General features: G+C 42.1%; 2 protein-coding genes across 2 annotated transcripts; both read left to right on the top strand.

The window, feature by feature from the left end:
- The first annotated feature begins 4,564 nt into the window (after nt 1-4,564).
- LOC149746263 (S-adenosylmethionine-dependent nucleotide dehydratase RSAD2-like) lies at nt 4,565-11,162 on the top strand. Its single transcript, XM_089901800.1, has 2 exons — nt 4,565-4,913; nt 10,993-11,162. The coding sequence occupies exons 1-2, from the start codon at nt 4,565-4,567 to the stop codon at nt 11,160-11,162; spliced, it is 519 nt and encodes a 172-aa protein (XP_089757926.1).
- Nucleotides 11,163-11,180: 18 nt separating this feature from the next.
- Nucleotides 11,181-19,843, top strand: LOC149746262 (S-adenosylmethionine-dependent nucleotide dehydratase RSAD2-like). The gene is made up of 4 exons (XM_089901799.1): nt 11,181-11,222; nt 13,185-13,439; nt 16,404-16,436; nt 18,164-19,843. Exons 1-4 carry the CDS (start codon nt 11,181-11,183, stop codon nt 18,326-18,328), a joined length of 495 nt encoding a protein of 164 aa, XP_089757925.1. The 3' UTR covers nt 18,329-19,843.
- Nucleotides 19,844-20,552: the final 709 nt, after the last annotated feature.

Below are 20,552 nucleotides of genomic sequence, written 5' to 3'. Positions count from 1 at the left end.
CAACAATAAAATCCTAGATGGTTATGAAAATGAACAAAGTACTGCTGGACACAACAAAATGGGTAAATCTACAAATATAACATTGAGTGAAAGAAGCTATACAGAAAGCAGTACATAAGGTGTTATTATGTCCACAGGATCTTCAAAAGCAGGCAAACCTAGAGGATGGTTTTAGAAAACAGGACATGGTTATCTTTGGGGCAGAGGTAGGGTTTAGGGCCTGGGGGAAGGTACTGGACACGCGAAGGTCTGAGCAAAGTTCTGTTTCTTGATCAAGATGGTTGTTACACATGTGTGCTCGTTCGGTCCAAAATTTGTCCTGCTGTATGTGTATGAATTGTGCACTTTTCTTTATGCACAAGATGCTTCAGAAAAAGACTTACCAAAGTAATAATATGAAGATTGCAAGTAACTGAACCGATTCTGCAATCTGCTAATGTGTGCCAGCCGCTGTTTGATGTTACTGCAGGATGGTCCACATCAGGGAGCAGGGAGTACCCTGGGGATGTGCAAGTCTTTGAAGAAAAAAGTCCCTGGCTAATGAAAAATGGTAGTGACATTTGGCTGTTACCTGTTTGCATTTAGATGTCTTTAGAGATGGCTGACTCCCGAGAGGTAGAGACCAAGAAGGGGCTGCCTTGACCTCCCTCCAGCCCACACCCATCTTGAGCAGTTGGGAGAAGAAATCCCTCCCTGGCCTTTGTCAGCCATGACTTTGAATAAGAAAGTCTACTTCTCTTGAGCCTTACTCTTGGATGCATGGAGGAAGACAGGTTTTGAGTGAATAAGCATATGTTCAGAGGATATCAAAGTGACGTTGACTTTTGTGAGCTCTATGCCAGAAGGGACTTGGACTTGTTTATTTTATTCATATTTATTAATATTTTAACTGATACATAGGAGCTTCTCAATAAACCATGGTTGAGGAAAAGAAGAAAGGAAGGAAAGAAAGAATCCTTGAATGAATGAGTGAATAAGTGAATGAATAAACAAATGAATGAATATAAAAGAAACTGGCCTGGATAGAACAGACTTAAGAAGTAATAATAGGGCTTCCCTGGTGGCGCAGTGGTTGAGAGTCCGCCTGCCGATGCAGGGAACACGGGTTCGTGCCCCGGTCCGGGAAGATCCCACATGCCACGGAGCGGCTGGGCCCGTGAGCCATGGCCGCTGAGCCTGCGCGTCTGGAGCCTGTGCTCCGCAACGGGAGAGGCCACAACAGTGAGAGGCCCGCGTACCGCAAGAAAAAAAAAAAAAAAAAGAAGTAGTAATAAAATAATGTGATAGTAATTATCAATTATTAAGCAGTATTGCAAGTGTTTAAGTCCCGATTCAAATCCTCACTCCCTGTGTGACATAAGTTTCCCCAACAGTAAAATAAGTTAGTGCCTGCAAAATATAGCCCAGTGCCTGGTACATAATGTTATATACATGCTAGATGTTTCTAACTGATAATGTCGAACTCTACTTTCAGTGCTTGATAAACTTCATGTCATTTAATCCTTAGAATGCCCTGGGTGAAATAGACATTAATACCCATATTTCCCAGGTGTGTTAGCAAAATCAGGCAGGTAAAGAAAGTTACCCCGAATTAAACAATACTGGCTGACCTAAGATTCAAACCTTAAAATGTTTGGCTTCAAAAGTCTGTGTGGTTACCCTTTATGACATATTTGTCATAATCATATTTGATTTGTAATGGAAACTGATTTGATTTTCGTTTCTTCATACACATGTGATCTAGAAAAAAAAAAACGTATTTCTTGATTGAGCCAGGCCATGGTAAGGTTATAAAATACTTTTGACTAAGTCATATTTCTCATTGCAGGCTTGGTAATCATCAAGCATACACTGGTTATTGTGCTGAATTTGCTTTCAGTTTCCTTCTCAGTGAAATAAAAGTCATCTTTGCTTCTATTCAAAACATAACACGAGTAGAAGAACAAAAGCTGACCCTAATTGAATGATTTTCCCGGCACTGTTTTAAGTGACTCACATAAATTAGAATTCTCACTCTTCACAAATATCCCTTGAGATACCTGGTCTTACAGATGGGAACTGAAGATCCAGAGAAATAAAGTCACTTAGTCACCTAGCTAGTAAGTGACAAGCTAGGCTTGTGGTTTCATAAACTTAACCACTAGGGCTATCCCAACTTGCTACAAGTCTCATGAAAACATAAAACCACACACTCAAGATCAAACCCAATTCCCATTAAAGAGGGCTAAAGGATAGAAAATTTCAGTACAAATCTCAACACTTACTAGGAAAACTGTGAAAATAGATAATAAAAAAACACAATAATTCTTGCCAACTAAGAAGAATCTTGGTTATTAGAGAAATGCAGATCAAAACTACAGTGAGGAATCACCTCACACAAGTCAGAATGGCTGTCATCAAAATGTCTACAAATAATAAATGCTGGAGAGGGTGTGGAGACAAGGGAACCCTCCTGTACTGTTGGTGGGAATGTAAATTGATACAGCCACTATGGAGAACAGTATGGAGGTTCCTTTAAAAAACCAGAGTATAGAATGTGGATATTATATACTGAATGTTGTGTAAACTTTATATATATTCGTACTTACTTGTATTTGCATAAAGAAACATTGGATGGTGTAGTCACTATGGAAAACAGCATGGAGGTTTCTCAAAAAACTAAAAAAACTAGATATGATCTAGGATATGACCATACGATCTAGCAATTCCACTCCTGGGCATATATCCGGAGAAAACCCTAATTCAAAAAGACACATGCACCCCAATGTTCATAGCAGCACTATTTACAAGAGCCAAGACATGGAAGCAACCTAAATGTCCATCGACAGATGAATGGAAAAAGGAGGTGAGTGGGATGAATTGGGAGATTGGGACTGACATATATATATATATTACTGATACTATGTATAAAATAGATAACTAATGAGAACCTACTGTATAGCACAGGGAAATCTACTCAGTGCTCTGTGATGACCTAAATGGGAAGGAAATCCAAAAAAGAGGGGATATATGTATACATCTAGCTGATTCACTTTGCTGTACAGTAGAAACTAACACAACATTGTAAAGCAACTATACTCCAATAAAAATTTTTAAAAATAAATAAAAAATAAAATAAATAAATGACTGTCTAAGACACACACAAAAAAGATGTGGTATATACATACAATGGAATACTACTCAGCCCTAAAAAGGAATGAAATAATGCCATTTGCAGCAACATGGATGGACTTATATATTATCATACTAAGTGAAATAAGTCAGACAGAGAAAGATAAATATCATATGATATCACTTATATGTATAATCTAAAATGTGATACAAATGAACTTATTTACAAAACAGAAATAGACTCACAGACAGAAGAAAAAACATACGGTTCTCAAAGGGGGAAAGGCAGGGAGGGATAAATTGGAGTTTGGGATTAACAAATACACACTACTATATATAAAATAGACAATCAACAAGGATCTACTGTATAGAACAGGGAACTATATTCAATATCTTGTAATAACCTATAATGGAAAAGAATCTGAAAAAGAGCAGATAGATAGGTATAGATGAATCACTTTGCAGACATCTAAAAGTAACACAACGTTGTAAATCTACTAGACTTCAATTTTTAAAAAAAGGAAGCATCTTAGAAAAGCATCTGATTTTCCTATTGTCTATTAAAAAAGGTATAGAAATGCATAGACATGCAGGGAAATACAATGTCTAAATTTGAACATGTAAAAATACGTACATTAAGATAAATTACTAAAGAAAGATTCAGGCATCAGTGTCATTATGTGCCTATGCGTTTTTTTGTTTTTGTTTGTTTGTTTGTTTGTTTGTAGTATGTGGGCCTCTCACTGTTGTGGCCTCTCCCGTTGCGGAGCACAGGCTCCAGACGCGCAGGCTCAGCGGCCATGGCTCACGGGCCCAGCCGCTCCGCGGCATGTGGGATCTTCCCGGACTTGGGCACGAACCCATGTCCCCTGCATCGGCAGGCGGACTCTCAACCACTGCGCCACCAGGGAAGCTCTGCCTATGCGTTTTGACTGTGATCTGAAAGGGAATGCTAAGATTCATGGAGTAGGGTCTCATCCTCCAAGGGTCATTCATTCTTTTCACTATTTGGCTCTCCTAACAAACACCTGAGTGCCCCCAGGTGAAGGGTGCTGGAGTGGAAGCTTCTACATGTTATGTCATGCACAAGCAATACAACAGCTACAGACGTGGCTAAGTCTCTGTCTAGTTCTACTGCTATCTGCTAGATCGAGATAGAGATTAGCTATCAATACCTTCTCCATCTGTATCTAGTTAGGAGGCTGTTATTTATACCCCTATTATTTATAGGCGGGGGAAGCAGCGGGGCAGGGAAAGCAGATGTCAGTCTTAGTCTTGAGCCTTCAGTCTTGGCCCTGTTCCAACTTTCATTTTCATGAAAAGAGAAATCCAGACTTGTGCTCAGCTGAGAGTTAGTCAAGGAAGGGGTGTCCCTGCTCCCCGTGTGACAGGTTGCCGGGCACATATAAAGTGAGCCTGCAGCTGCAGGGCGGCCTCAGGGAACCTGGCCACCATGTGGATGCTGGTACCCGTGTCATTCACTCTCAAGCTGCTGAGCGTCTTCGTGCAGCACCTGGGCTCCATGTGGAGCAGCCTGGGGACCCTGTTCCCCCGGCTCAGAGCAGCATTCTGGCTGGCAGGGGGCAAGAAGAGCCAGCAGCAGCGGGGCAGGAGAAAACCAAGGAAGCCCAGCAGGGAAGACGAAGAGGACCGCGATCTGCCCATCACCCCCACCAGCGTAAATTATCACATCGCCCGCCAGTGCAATTACAAGTGTGGCTTCTGCTTCCACGCGGCCAAAACGTCCTTCGTGCTGCCGCTGGCGCAGGCCAAGAGAGGCTTGCTGCTGCTGAAGGAAGCGGGTGAGTCCGGACCCAGTACGAGATCAGGGGCTCAGCTGGTACGTGGCTGGCTGACAGGAGGGGGCTGGGAGCGCACATGGGCTGGACGGTTCCCCCAGAATCCTAGCGGTTCCCACAGCACAGGGAGGATGCCCTCCCTCCAGAGGATGTGGAGGTGAATTTGGGGATGGGTGTCTAGGCCTTCCCAGCCTGCAGAGTCGGCTGACCTGGGGGTAAGTGGAGCAAACCCATCCTCCTGACGCTGCTAAGCTAAGCGAGCCGCGCCTGCACCTGCCGGGTCCCGGTCCGCCCAGCCCGCGGAACGAGGCAGGTCGGAAAGGTCGTGCTGCACTCTGAGTCGGCCCGAAGCACTTGGGGTTTCCCAGAAACAGTTAATGAGGAAGGTTGCAAACAAATACAAACACTTTGACTTAAGAAACGCAATAGCTGAATCTTTGATTTTGGATTATTTGCCTGTTCTTACTATGAAACTTTAGAGAAACTATTTACGACTCAAATAAGGCAATGACTTTGCTCTGGAGACTCTCACTCAGTGTCACCACGTCAGTAACTCGAAGGCATATCAGAGAGGCCCCAGCCTGTCCAGTTCTACGGTGACATCTTCCGCTCCAGATCTGCCCTCCTGTCTTCCCTAGAGCAATTTCAGCCACATGGCCAACTTTTTTCTCAACTTGCTTGCCTGTTTTTTAGTAATTTATTTATTTATTTTTGCTGTGTTAAGTCTTCGTTTCTGTGTGAGGGCTTTCTCTAGTTGCGGCAAGCGGGGGCCACTCTTCATCGTGGTGCATGGGCCTCTCACTATCGCAGCCTCTCTTGTTGTGGAACACAGGCTCCAGACGCGCAGCCTCAGTAGTTGTGGCTCACAGGCCTAGTTGCTCCGTGGCACGTGGGATCCTCCCAGACCAGGGCTCGAACCCGTGTCCCCTGCATTAGCAGGCAGATTCTCAACCACTGTGCCACCAGGGAAGCCCCAACTTGCTTGCCTTTTTTACAGACATGTAACATACATTTGCACAGACCTGCACACACCCAGGTAAACAGCACACGACTCTAGACAGAAAACAGCAGGGCATCCAAAGCGCATGCTCCCTTCAGCCCCTGCCCTTCCTGCCCAGGATAACCACTAGCTCTTACTCTAACACACACACTAGTTTTGCCGGATTTTGTGCTTGATACGGTGAGATCGTAGGCTTGCACTTTACTGGATCGGACTCATTTTGCTTCCCATACGCCTGCCCAGTCATCCACAGCTCATCCAATGCCTGACCCACCGTGCCGTTCCCATTGGGGTCTGGTTCAGGGTCTCATTATTTCTCACCAGGACTGCTGCAATTCATCTCATTGTCTCTGGGTCCCCTCTGAAAGCACGTTATCTTACTAAATACATATTTTGATGGCTAACTCCCCACTTAGCTCTCTTGCATGGCTTCCAAGCCCAAACTTGTCAGCACAGGCTTCAAGCTCAGTGTTGCCATCCTTCACCCCAATTCCTGAAGGGCCCCAAGCTGTGGACACATCATGTGACACAGTTCTCCCACAACACCTGCATCGTGGAGCCTGTGATCGCACTGTTCTCTCTTCCTGGAATGCTTGTCACCTCAGTCTCTGTTGGTGAACTTTCAAAGCTCCTTAGAATTATCCCTGGTCCTCGTCATGCAGAATGAATGCCCTCTCACCTTCCTTTGTGATCCCATGGCATTTGTTACAAATGCATGTATTATAGCATGTTTTATTTATTTTATTTTTTTACTTGAATGAAAGATTCTTTAAATCCTATAATGCTTTACAGTTTTCAAAAGTTTCACACACATGATTCCATATAATCCTAATTATAATCCTTTTTCTACCTAGCCCTATCTTGCCCCTCCCCACTTCCCTCTCCCCACTGGTAACCACGAGTTTGTTCTCTATATCTGTGAGTTTGATTCTTTTTTGTTTTATTCACTAGTTTGTTGCGTTATTTTAGATTCCACACATAAATGATATTATACAATATTTGTCTGACTTATTTCACTTAACCTAGTGCCCTCCAAGTCCATCCATGTTGCTGCAAATGGCAAAATGTCATTATTTTTTATGGCTGATTAGCATTCCTTTGTGTATATACACCACATCTCCTTTATCCGTTCGTCTATTGATGGACACTTTTAAAAAAATATAAAAGCTTTTGCGCAGCAAAGAAAACCATTGACAAAATGAAAAGACAACCTATTGAGTGGGAGAAGATATTTGCAAATGATATGACCGATAGAGGGTTAGTAGCCAACATACATAAATAGCTGAGACAACTGAACATCAAAAAACAAACAACCCAGTTAAAAAATGGGCAGAACTGAATAGAAATTTTCCAAAGAAGAAATGCAGATGGCCAACAGGCACACTTGCAAAGATGCTCAACACCACTAATCATCCAGGAAATGCAAATCAAAACCACAATGAGGTATCACCTCACACCAGTCAGAATAGCCATCATCAAAAAGTCCACAAATAACAAATGCTGGAGAAGGTGTGGAGACAAGGGAACCCTCGTACACTGTTGGTGGGAATGTAAATTGGTACAGACACTGTGGAGAACAGTATGGAGGTTCCTTAAAAAACTAAAAATAGAATTACCATATGACCCAACAATTTCACTTCTGGATATATATCAGAAAGAAGTAAAAACACTAATTTGAAGAGATACATGCACCCCAATGTTCATAGCAGCATTATTTACATTGCCAAGGTATGGAAGCAACCTAAGTGCCTACTGCAGCATATTTAAAATTGTGCTCTTGTGTTTTGTTTTTAATATCTGGGTCCCCAAAGAGTTTGAGTTCCAAGATTGAAACCTAGCATTCTGCTTATCTTACTGCCTAGCAAAGTATCTAGAAGGTAATAGGAATCTAATGAATGTTTTTGAATGGATGAATTAGTGCATGAATGAACAAATGAAGAGAGGTGTGGGGTTATGGAACAAACTTAGCCTCTTGATTCACACGGCCAGGATTTGAGTTCCTGCTCTAGCACTTAAACAATGTGTCAAGACATTTAACTTTCTGAATATCAGTTTAATATTCTTTAAAATACAGACAATAGTGATAACTCATATATCAACCTTAAAAAGTTGTTACAAGGCACAAATAAATAAATGCTCATATGTTTTTTAATAGAGTATAAACTATTACAGTTATAATTAATACTTTTATATCATGACCTCTCAGTTTTAAGTAAATAAAACCAAAGTTAGTTAAAATGGTTAAGGTATAGCATGGGTGATGTGTCCTGTAAGTAAGATTTCTGGCAAATAGAGGAAAATCTATTTTGGTAGCTATTAAAATTTTAAATTTATTTTTAAATTTAAACAATAAAAGTACATTACATTTAAAATTACTGCTCTGGCTGAAGATGCTTCTAAAATATATTATTTACTTCTTTGGGTTTTTTGTTTTTTTTTTTTTTTTTGGCTGAGTTGTGTCTTTGTTGCTGCGCGCGGGCTTTCTCTAGTTGCAGCGAGGGGGGCTACTCTTCATTGCAGTGCACAGGCTTCTCATTGCAGTGGCTTCTCTTGTTGTGGAGCACAGGCTCTAGGTGTGCGGGCTCAGTAGTTGTGGTGCACAGGCTCAGTTGCTCCGCGGTATCTGAGATCTTCCCAGACCAGGGGTCGAACCCTTGTCCCCTGAACTGGCAGGTAGATTCTTAACCACTGCGTCACCAGGGAAGCCCACCTCTTTGGCTTTTGAACAGAACAGGCTGAATAGAACTCAAGCATTATGAGCATCAGCTATTGATCCGTGCTGTGACAGGATGGCTTGTATGTTGGCACCACTGTGAATTAATTGCTCCTCGTCTAAGCTCTTAGCAACATCTCTACATCCTGTTTGTTCAGTTTTCTCATTCTTTCATCACCTCTAACCTAATCCTCAAACTCCTCACAGGCTACACCACTGGCCAATACACTGTTTCACTTTCTCTAGTTATGTGCCCCTATTTAACCACACTTTTAGGGAATCGTATTTTTATTGGATAATAATGCTCATCATACAAGCCACCTCCTAGCATGTTAGCTTATAAATAGTGAGGTGTTATAATTTACCACCGCCCCATTGTAGAAACATCTGAGAGTACAAGAGGGAGCTAGAAAAACTAACTGATGAGATTTGGTCCTCCATAAACCGGGACTGTCCTGGGAAAGCTAGGATGGAGGGCGACCCTGCACACTTAGAAAGATCAAAGGCTTTGGAGCTTGGGCGTACGTCCTAGTGCCACTTTTCTCTCATCTCATTCTATTACATTGAGAAAATACTACTTTTGCCATTAAAATAATAATGGATGTTGATGAAGTGGAAAACTAGAAGGAAAAGCCGCGCTCTGTCTGTCCCAGGTATGGAAAAGATCAACTTCTCCGGTGGAGAGCCATTCCTCCACGACCGGGCAAATACCTTGGCCAGCTGGTGAAGTTCTGCAAACAGGAGCTGCAACTGCCCAGCGTGAGCATAGTGAGCAACGGGAGCCTGATCCGGGAGAGGTGGCTCCAGAACTACGGTGAGAGCCTCGCGTGGCACGGGACGGCCGCCTCTGTCACTGTCTGTTGCTCTATTTCCCTCCATCCCGGGCTTTTGGCCAGGCCTGCTGGGGATCCAAAGGGAGGAGGAAACAAGTGGGCTTACTCTAATCTCTTTTCAAGCTGGTAGGGCTCTAAGTCAACAAGTATGGCAAGGCAGATAACAGAACAGACTAGCCCCAGAACTCTTCCGTCCATTATCAGCGTAGCTAGTTTTAGCTGAGCCGCTAGTGGGGAGAATTAACGCAGTGTACAGTTTTGCAAGCCCTGACCTTATCGTTTGCTATTCATGTTTAATTTTTAAAGTCTTTTCGGAAATAACTCTATTTTAGTAGTCTCGTGTACAAATTAAGTGATTAGACTAGAACAGCCGTTCTCACCTTTGGCTGCATATTTGGCTACTGAGGAACTTTATAAAATATCTGTACTGGGACTGGACTCCAGACTGATTATATCAGAGCCTCGTGGTATGTGGACAGGCCAAGTTGGGGTGCTCCGAGGGATTCCATTATACGACCCAGGGTTACAAACCCCTGGTCCTAAGACTGGGAAGCTAAGTTTTACATAGATGTTAATATTCAGAGAGCAGTACCTGGAATTTAGGAGGCACTTGAAAAATGTTAGCTATTATTACTACTATCATTTTGGGAAACAGTTCTAACTGAACTCTTAGAGTGTGCTTTGCTTTGTGTAAGTTGTTTGAGCCTTGAAATCATCCAAAGGGTAGTTGCACTTGTGATCTGTTGAGGACACTCACAGGAGATCTCTGATGAAATCCTCCTTCCAAGATGATGAAGAAATGGATGTGGATCTGGGTGTGGATGTGGGTAGACAGCCCACCTGAGGAAGGTTAACAGGAAGACCACAGGGCAATGAGTCAACATCAAAATGACCGTGAAGGGAGTCACTCAGTGAAAGAGGGGGTTCAGAAGTTCAAAAGTAAGCTTTGGGAACCAGATTCCGAGCAGTAAGACAGGGTTAGGGAGCTGTGTGATCAGAGAAGAACTGGTTGGGTTTGCTGTCTGTGTCCCCAGGGCAGCGTGCTCTCTCCAGGATGGCTCTACATGCTGGCAATATGGTGTAAAGAGTAGGGACCAGGAGGGTTGCTGCACCTTTGGGTCAAAAGCTCAAATGTTGTACGGGAGAGGTGGTGCAATTAGTGAATTTGGAAGTGCATAAGAAAAAGGATCATTAGCAGTAGGGAGACAAAAAGAAAGTGTAAGGACTATTAATAGTGGACACGTGGACAGTCATTTATGAACTTCCGTTGATCCTGGTCCTATATGGGAGTTCAAGGTTAGTGCTGCCATATGCTCAAATTATTAAAGATACACCATAAATCTACATTCTATGTTAAATCTATCCCCCCAAAAATAGTTGCAAACAATTTGAAATATTTTTAGATGTCTGGAGGAACAAACAGAACGTTTATGTCTACCTATGTGGTCCATAAGGCTCCAATTCTCCACCTCTGGCTTAAAGGCCTGTGTCTGCATCCTTGGATGGAAAAGCCTAATGGTGATGGTTTTCCCTCAGGGGAATATTTGGACATTCTCGCCATCTCCTGCGACAGCTTTGACGAGCAGGTCAATGTCCTTATTGGCCGTGGTCAAGGAAACAAGAACCACGTGGAAAATCTCCACAAATTGAGGACGTGGTGCAAAGATTACAGAGTGGCCTTCAAGATAAATTCTGTCATCAATTGATTCAATGTGGATGAGGACATGACGGAACAGATTAAAGCCCTGAACCCCATCCGCTGGAAGGTACGTACCGAGTTGCTTTTGCTGGTTGTAATTAAGAGAACGGTCAGGAGAGGCTTACTTCGGCAAAACCCGAAATGATAAGGATACAGAGAACTATGGACTCAGAAAGCCAGTTGGGAAAGCAGGCCCTTGGTCCTTCTTTCAGCTCTGCTAAATGTTAACTACTTACATTCTCTTTGCCTCAATTTCCCCCTTATAACTGATTTCCTTCTGGGAAATTGTGAAAGTAAATATAAAAGAATATGAGAAGTGCTTGGAGATACTCTGAAGAATATGTTCATAGGAAGTCTAACTCGTATGTGTTTATTAAAATAATAAGACTGATTTGTCTTAAAAGCTCTTGGCCTATTTATAAATGGGCATGTGTTCTTCATAAATTCTGTTACTTCATTTTTCGTAGAATTATTAGAAGCTATTAGGAGAAAGGCCATCCCCAAGTGGTAGCAAAATTCATTCCCAAGATTCCTTCACCCAGATGTGTGCTTTAGGGCTTAGCCCCACTATCAGCTACTAAAAAGTCTAAGGTTCAAATACTCGTAAGCCAGTTCACAGTGACTTACAGCACCCACCATGCACAGATGCTTACAAAGCATTATAAGCTGAAGGTTTCTGCCCCTGGATGTTCTTCAGAATGAACTCAGGGAACTGTTTCAAATCAGCTTCTTGGGCCTCATCCTATACCCACTATCCTGAAACAGATTAGCCGGAGGGTTTGTGTGAATACGTATTCTTAACAAGCTGCCCCGATGATTGCTATGCAGGTATCCAAAGTCTGTGCCTGAACCCCAGACTAATGCAACTAAAGATAAGATGTAGAATTCAATTCTAGCAAGTAAAAGAGTTAAAGAAAACTCTTGTAATATAAAGCTATGTGTGCTGGGATAATGTGGCAAGGTGAAACAGGCAAGGTTTATTTCTGCCAAAGAGCCAGGAAGACTTCGTGTAGGAGGAGGTATTTGGCTCCTGCTTGGACAGAGGGACAGAATTTCCACAGGTAGGGAAGACCTAGGGAAGGAATTCCTGTCTAGACACCAAGAAAACCTTTCCTATCTAAGCTGCCTGGGATGTGCTGTTAATCCCACGTTAGCATTCAGAGAAGGGTTGTGGAGATGGGAACGGGATTAATGTATTATTTTCCTGAGGTTATCCTGTAACATGTGGAAATGGGTTATGGGAAACAAGAAATGTTTCTTACTTTAAAAAGTTTTAATTTGTATGTTGAGCTTGATATTTGGTTATATATGTAAGTAAGCTGGAATATCAGCCACTCTCCCAGGTCCAGGAGGAACTGAAAACAGCTACAGAAACAGGTGTGATGGGAAGACCCCAGGCTATGACCCACTGTGTGGAGGTGTCAGAGGAGAGCCAGAGGGCTAAGCTCTAAGCTCTTAGATTTCCCTTCTAGAGCCCCCTGCCAGTCATCACTCATGTACTATACTTATATATTATAAATACATATTATATATATTTTTTCTCATAGCTTTGGTTTGCTCATGGCTCCTTGTCACTTGTTCTCTATCTCTTTTCTCCAATCTTTCGATCCCTACTCTGGCTTCCACTTGCCTGATTCACTCCAGAATTGCCTTTTCAAAATTCTGACTTTTTTTGGAGGGAGAGGATTAGCTGCTGTCCATTTAGAAAACAGTTTTTGCATCAGATCACTGAGGTCTGCAGGATGCAAGTTGATGTAAACCTGGATCAGGTGTCAACTGTTATGCAATTGCTCACGTGGTTCAGAACCTGGTCCCCCAGGCAGCCTCCTCCGCGGGAGGCCCTGGGCTTGCAGGCAACCATTATTTTGTAGTCTGAAAATATTAGGTTCTAAGACTAGATCAAATGTAATCTAGATCAGTTTTTAAAAATGTATATTTTGGGAATGTTTGGGCTTCTAGTACCATATCCCTACATTTCAGGGCATGTTCTCATTTCCCCAGAGCAGTGTCTTTCTAGAATGTTCCCTAGTTGGAGGAGTCTTCTTTGCTCAGGAGAGGTTCAGGGAGAAATGAGATTTGGGGCAAAAAGAGATGGAAAGCTCTTCACAAAGCCAACACCACACTTGTGTTTCAGGTCTTCCAGTGCCTCATAATTGAAGGTGAGAATTCTGGAGAAGATGCTCTGAGAGAAGCAGAACCGTTTGTGATAAGTGATGAAGAGTTTGAAGCGTTCTTGGACCGCCACAAAGACGTGCCCTGCCTGGTGCCCGAGTCTAACCAGAAGGTTGTATGAAGCAAATGTTGTTTTGTTCCCCATCACACATTTAGCTCCAAACAGGAAAGTGTCTCCACCAAGGGCTGCACACACTGTGGCTTTGGAGGGTTTGCGTGGACGGATGGGAGTAGTCTCAGGGCTGAGGTGGAAGTTTCACTAGATCTTTAGGTTTCCAATGTGAAAAATTGGATCCATCCTGTTAGTCCAAATGTATGTATCATGTAGTTTAAACAGGGTCAGCCAAAGCACGTCTACAGTTTGGAGCTTCCAGGTGTTATCAGAGACAGAGTAAATAATCAGTGTGTTCTCAGAAGGTAAAGAAAAAAGAACTTATTCAAAGCTACATTACTGCAGTGTTAGGAACAGGAGTAAAAAATTGAAGGTAGCCTGATATTCAACATACAGAGAACAGGTAAGCTCATGTTCCCTGTATGGAATGTTATACTGACTATATAACCTATTTCAAAGAATATTAGGGAACAAGGATAAATTTGCATGATATGATATTAGGTACAAATGAGGAACTATAGGCAAAATTCATTTGACCTTTAATCCTAATGTGCAAAAACTGTGTGTATGTACACATCCCATGGTCATCTTGGGATAATGGGATTATCAGTCATTCTTGTTTACCCTGATAACTGTTTGGACTTTAAATTTTTCTAAATAGGTAGTTTTATTATTTTTAAAGTATTTAGAAATCAAAACTTTCCCCATCTTCTGCCAAAAAAGATACATGCAGCAAAATCTCTCCCTCATATGTTTACATCATATTAGAAATTTGAGAACAAGGATTCATTCCTTATACTTCAGACTTCTGAGTAATGTTGACCAGAGTACGAATAAAAAAATTCCTGAATGGGGTCAGAGCAGCTTTTGAAAAGAAGCCAGAGAACAGAGGAGAATACTCATATCTATACACTATTTTATTTGACTTTTTAAAATTTGCCTTAATTACATAGGTAATGTGAGATCAAAGAAAATATGTCATAAATTACTGCTTTTTGAGCACTTCACAGAGGCTTCATGAGCCAGAAATATTACCCCCGTTTTAGAAACTCTGAGGCTGAGTCATAGGGTTAACTGCCCTCACCTACATGACAGAAAGGGTTAGCTGACCTCACTCATGTCAGAGGTAAAGTGAGCTGATCTCACCTACATGAGAGGCATGGTTAGCTGACCTCATCTGTGTCAGAGGTACAGTTAACTGACCTCATCTATGTCAGAGGTATATTAACTGACATCATCTGTGTCAGAGGTGAAGTTAGCTGACCTCGCCTGTGACAGAGGTAGAGTTAGCTGACCTAACCCATGTCAGAGGCAGAGTTAACTCACCTCCCTTAGAGCCCAGCAAGGGACAAACTGGGGTTTGGATAACTCCAAAGCCTGAGAAGCTTACTAGTCAGTTCATTTCAAACTTCATTGTACAGACCCCGCCCCCCAGGCAGGGTCTTGCTAAAATGCAGATTTAGAGTCAGCAGGGTTGGGGAAGTTATTGAGAGGAGGTGACCACTATTTGACCCAGAGCTGGACTGGGGCAAGTGGAGGCTCCTAACCCCTCCTCTGTCTTCAGGACGTACCCTCCCACGGTGAGACCATCTGGATGGCCCATGTGACTGAACCCAGCTCAGGCTTCTCTATAAACTTTTAAGACTAGCAGAGGGTGCTGAGGCCTTCTTGTCTTGCAGGTCACCCAAGACAAGCTTTGTGTGTCGGTTCCCTTGCATTGGTGAGGTCAGCTCACTTCACCTCTGACATAGGTGAAGTCAGCGAACCCTGCCTCTCATGTAAGTGAGGTCAGCTAACTCTACCTGATGGAGGTGAAGTCAGTTAACTATATCTCTGACATAGGTGAGCTCAGCTAACTTTATCTCCAATGTAGGTGAGGTCAGCTAACCATGCCTCTTATGTAGATGAGGTCGGTGAACTCTGCCTCTGACATAGGTGGGGTCAGCTCACTTTACCTCTGCCGTGGGTAAGGTTTCCCCCAGGGAACTCCCAAGTTTGCAAACCAGCAAGCAGGTCTTAGGTGGACCCATGATTCAGCATTTTAACCAGCTCCCAGGTGATGCTGATGCCTGGCCCACCTCCAGACATTCAGGAACAAGGTCCCAAACTGGCCATGCACAGGAGGAGTGGGCAAACTACAGCCCGTGAGACAAACCCAGAATGCAAGGCAAGAACGGTTGGAAAAAAAATCAAAACAAGAATGACATCTGTGACTCATGAAAAGTATACAAAATGCAATTTCAAGGTCGATAAGGAAGGTTTCAGTGGAACACAGCCATGCTTCCTCTCTAAGCATTGTCCACAGTGGCTTTTAGTTGCCACAGAGACCACATGGTCTATGAGGCTGAAAATATTTACTCTCTGGCCCTTTACAGAAAAATGTTTGCAGACTCCTACCTCTATGGGGTACGTATAGAGGGTATACCTTCCTATGAGAGTGTAGGCACACTCTCTATATACCTATAGAAGGCATAACTAGTTACAAGTAATGTAAGTAATATTAAAATCCTCAGATAAGCTCCCAGGTAATAGCAGTAAAGGGATTCTGCTTTATTCACTGAAAAGGCGGTCCATCAGAGGCATGGCGGACACAGGGAATATTGAACAATGAAGGACAGGGCTCCCCAGAGCTGGAGGAAATTAGCCTGGGGGTTTCACTGTCAGAGGAGCTTTCAGAGTGGCATGTGACCCTTCCAGCATGGGGCAGAAGCCAGCCTGCTAGAATCTGCTAGAATCCGAATGGACACAAACAGATGGCTCGGAGATGAGTGTTAGGTGGGTATGGGGCACTGGCAGATGGCTCACCTTGTAAGGGACGCATCTAAAGACACTCAAGAGATTTAAGAAACGTGGCCTCCAGAAATAATAAAGCACAAACGCACAAACGCGGTAAGATAGACAGTTGAGCGTACATACTGAAAAATATGCTTGAAACTAAGTTGGTATGTGATTTCTGCCTTGCAGATGAGAGATTCCTACCTTATTCTGGATGAATATGTGAGTATGTCTAATGCATTATAAAATGATCCCTTAAAAATTCATTAAGCAGCAAGGTCAGGGTTGAGTTATAATCAGCATAACCATTTAGTCCATATTCATTCTTTCTGGCCAGCATTTCATATTTTTATTGTCACTGACTAACATTACTATTATAGAGCCCTTACTTCGCTGTGTCCATCTCTGAGCTAAGGGCTTGGGCAGGCATTGGCTTGCATCTGATCCCAGTGTTTGCACACACCCGCACTCGATGGTCTTTTCCCTATGGCTATGGATCCATGGATGTCGCACAGAGCTGACATCACACAAAGCAGTGTCCTTTGTTATGCCATCTTCGGCTGGGTTCTCTGGTCAAGGGGCACCCAGTGATCTTTGCAGGAAGGACATGTCACACTTGACGTTATTGCCTTTAATACCTCAGATGCTGCCAGCTTGTCCTCTGACAGATAGCTCTTGGCTTTGCAGGGAAGAGGTTACAGTTCCTCTCCAAAAGCCACTGGTACCTTCCTACCCCACTGCCTTCCAAAGGAAGAGATATGCCATCTTTCTCCAAACTGAAAAACAAATCACTTCTCCCTTTCCTTGTGTCTTTTTCTTTTCTTTTTCTGTCCCAATTCATAAACTTTTGCCAATATTTCTAGCACTGGACAAATAATTCCATTCAAAGATCTGTTTTTAAGAAATGAGCTCCAACAAGAACCATGGCTTTTCCATATTTAAACTGAATTTGGTGTTTCGAGAAATGCTTGCTGTGACTTTTGATATTTTATTATTTTCAAGTTAAATAGTGATGATTCACAGTCATTCATTTGTTGTCAATATGTGCTTTCTTTAAGGAACAGAGGGGAAAAGGTGGTAACAAAAATGTTCAGTTTATGGGTTCAAGGTAGAGAGGAAAAGTCAAACAGAATTTATTTTTGGAGTACCATGACTGGCTGGGGATTTTTTTTTTGGCTGGGGATTTTGACCAATGTTCCTCCACAAACTCTCTGGTTTCTTTACAGTTGGAATAAATAGAGTAGGAACAAAATTTACTTTTGGCAATCTAAGAATATTTTGATTCAACAAGTGTTACTACAAAATGCTGTGTGCCATGGTAGGTCACAGAGGTGTGAAGATCTGGTTCCTGTCTGTAAGATGCTTAATCTAGGATAAAAACCAAACCCTTAGCAGGGCATGTGCTACTCTTCTTGATGTGGGACCTGCCCGCCTCTGTATCACCTTTCTTACCATGCTATCTCCCTTTCTTAAAAGAAGCTTTTACACTTTGTTTTTTATTTACACTTTTTCTTTTTAAATTCCTGCACACACAGTTTTCACTCCAGGAATATCATCTACCTGAAATTTCCCAAACTCACTGTACTGTTTCACGCTTCTGGGCTTTTACGATATTGTTCTCTCTAGCTTACAATTTCAAAACATAACTTAGATGGCAACACATTTTGGAAACCTTTCCTGATTACCCCGCCCCCCAGTGGAGGGACAGGCACGTGTATATAATTCTGTTTATCATGCCCTTACCTGGTCTCAGGTGTTCACGTGGGTGATGGGAGCTGGCTGAGTACAGAGATGGTGTCCCCAGAGTTCAACGCCCCCAGTGAAGCATCTGGTTCACAGCTCTCCACAAACATCTGTTGAAATGATTGGAACATCAAAAGTCATTTTGAGTTGATCCCCCGAATTGAGTTTTACAGGAAATATCCCAATTTCTGTCATGAATTTCCTAGATGCGCTTCGTGAACTGCAGAAACGGGCGGAAGGATCCTTCCACGTCCATCCTGGATGTTGGCGTAGAAGAAGCTATAAAATTCAGCGGCTTTGATGAAAAGATGTTTCTCAAGCGAGGAGGGAAATACGTATGGAGCAAGGCGGACCTGAAGCTGGACTGGTAAAGCTGAAGGCTGAACAGCCTTCAGCCCATCTGTGGGGACCGCCCTGGCACTCAGCGCGTGGCTGCCCTGCTTCCCGTAGGCACTGCCAGCGGCCCCAAATTCGATTTTCCGTCGCACGTGGAATCTGATTGCCTGTGGTAACTGAACAGATAAATAACTGGGAAAATTGAAATCCTTAGAACACGCAAGACCATCAACTTTAGTTAATTAGCTTATTATGGATTTAATTTTTGAGTAGTATTTACTGACTCCTATATTTCCATTTTGAAGTTATTTTTCTAGTCCTTTCATTTGATAGTTATTTTCCCATATGGAAAAATTACAAATTATCTCCCCCGATTATTTCTGCTTGCGGTGAGGCTCTTTCCTTTTCGGCCTTCATATCACTGCAATCTTGGGCTTTTTACCCAGAAGTTTAGAAATAGTCCACACATGTTTCAAAGAATAAGAAATGCTCATCTTACCAGGCTTTGATAAGTGCCTAGAAGGAGATAACTCATCTCCCCGGGGCTCTGCATGGCCCTGACCCACGCTGGCTATTCCAGGAATGTGAGTGATCTCTGCTGCTCCCCTTTCTCTTCCAAGATTCTTAACAAAACCAAGGTGTGCTTTAAATTTAGTGAGGACGTTGACATGGGGTCAGGGCTTGGGTTGCTGTGTGAATCTGCTGAGTCTGTCAAGCAACAGCATATGAGTTTACTTGCTTGGTTGTCCCCGTGTCCCTGAAAAGCGACACGTTCCTGGACTGGCATGAACTCATCTGCAAAAGCAGCAGGCGAAGGTGGAGCAAAGGGTGTGGCGAAGAGTGTAGGATGAACCAGAATTTTCTGTAAATGAAGCTGTGGCACAATATAATATTTCCCATTTAACTCTGAATCACTTGAAATAAGAATGTAATCTAGGTCAATATAAGATCCAGAGCCTTCCTTTGCTAGGCTAAGAAAGAGCTTAAGGGAACATGTCACTTGAATTGGGTCAAGAAAAAAAATTCCCTTCTTGGAAATACCACATTCAGTTTGTTCATGCAACCTAGACAGTATACCATTTCCTGGGAAATAATAAGTTCCTATCACTGTTTTACAAAAGCAAAATCATGGACAATTTTTTGCTCAAAGAACTCTTGTAATCCAGCTGCAGTTCCAGAGTTGGCCACTAGGTGGCATTTAAATGTTGCCTGATTCCGCTATGCAGCCATGCAGAAATTCCGCTTCAGAATCTTTTTTCAACACTTGGTGATTTTGAAAGTGGTTTATGTGATTTTTTTTTTTTCCCAGAAAAGATATTCCTACTTCAAATTTTAAATCACTGTAATTCAACTGAAATATGTCTTCTGTGATAGAATTGTTGTCACGTAGTTTCCATTTTATTTTATGTTTTTAAGAAAAAAAAAAGAATTAGAAAGTATTTTTCCTCTGTGGGTCTTGATAGTATCTAAACCATGACGACCTTAATATAATCAGATAACCATAAAACAGGTTTTTTGTTTCTTACTTAACATGAGTTTACTTTGCTGACAATTCCATTATTCCACAGAGAAAGGGCACATATGTGAAAGCACAGAAGACATTGTGTGGTATCCAGTAGATGCTCAATCATTATAATTTGAGACAAAATCTGAATCTGAAGCCCAAATCCTCTGAGTTGAAGTGAATTTCTCTCGAGCTGAGGGAAACTGCATTTCTCTTTCTCTAAAGGGAAGTATAAAACAAAACACTACACTTGAGAAAAAAAAAAAATATATATATAAAGAGAAAAAAACAAAAAAAATACAAAAATGAACAAAAATCAGAAAAAGAGAAAAACAAATAAGCTATTTTAAATGCACTTTCCAGCTGTTTTTACACCACAACCCCCTTTCTTATGCACTGAGAGAATTTTCAAAGCCTTCATGTTTAAAATATTCAAATGTTCATTTTTCTTAAGTAGGAGAAGTCAGGACATTTATCATTAGAGTAAAATTCAAGTTTGGATTATATAACATTTTGCTTTATAGTTTCCGTTTTTAAATATGTGTATCAACTTTGTGAGACATATTCCTTTTTATTAGGAAAATAAAAGGTAATTTAAGTGAGGTATCTCAATGTAAGTGTTAAAGGCAAGTATTTTGTGGTGCTTTCAATTATTGCTTAGTTTGGCTTGTGATACTATGAATAGAATCTTGTCTTAAGAAACCTAGAAAGATCAGACATTAGTAACAGCGTACTGGTTTAGAAAGGATGAACCA

Source organism: Delphinapterus leucas, chromosome 19, assembly GCF_059928025.1.
Source record: "Delphinapterus leucas isolate spDelLeu-1000000601 "Yukka" chromosome 19, BTC_Dleu_Yukka2, whole genome shotgun sequence".
Taxonomy (NCBI): Eukaryota; Metazoa; Chordata; class Mammalia; order Artiodactyla; family Monodontidae; genus Delphinapterus; species Delphinapterus leucas.
Note: the sequence above shows the minus strand (reverse complement) of the source record. Positions and strands in the feature narration are given on the sequence as shown.

Excerpts from the sequence above, each read along its gene's own strand:
- LOC149746262 (XM_089901799.1), top strand. The coding sequence starts at position 11,181 with ATGACGGAACAGATTAAAGCCCTGAACCCCATCCGCTGGAAG. Across the intron at positions 13,440-16,403 it reads TGCCCGAGTCTAACCAGAAG|ATGAGAGATTCCTACCTTAT; the intron begins GTTGTATGAAGC and ends TCTGCCTTGCAG. Across the intron at positions 16,437-18,163 it reads ACCTTATTCTGGATGAATAT|ATGCGCTTCGTGAACTGCAG; the intron begins GTGAGTATGTCT and ends TGAATTTCCTAG.
- LOC149746263 (XM_089901800.1), top strand. The coding sequence starts at position 4,565 with ATGTGGATGCTGGTACCCGTGTCATTCACTCTCAAGCTGCTGAGCGTC. Across the intron at positions 4,914-10,992 it reads GCTGCTGCTGAAGGAAGCGG|GGGAATATTTGGACATTCTC; the intron begins GTGAGTCCGGAC and ends GTTTTCCCTCAG.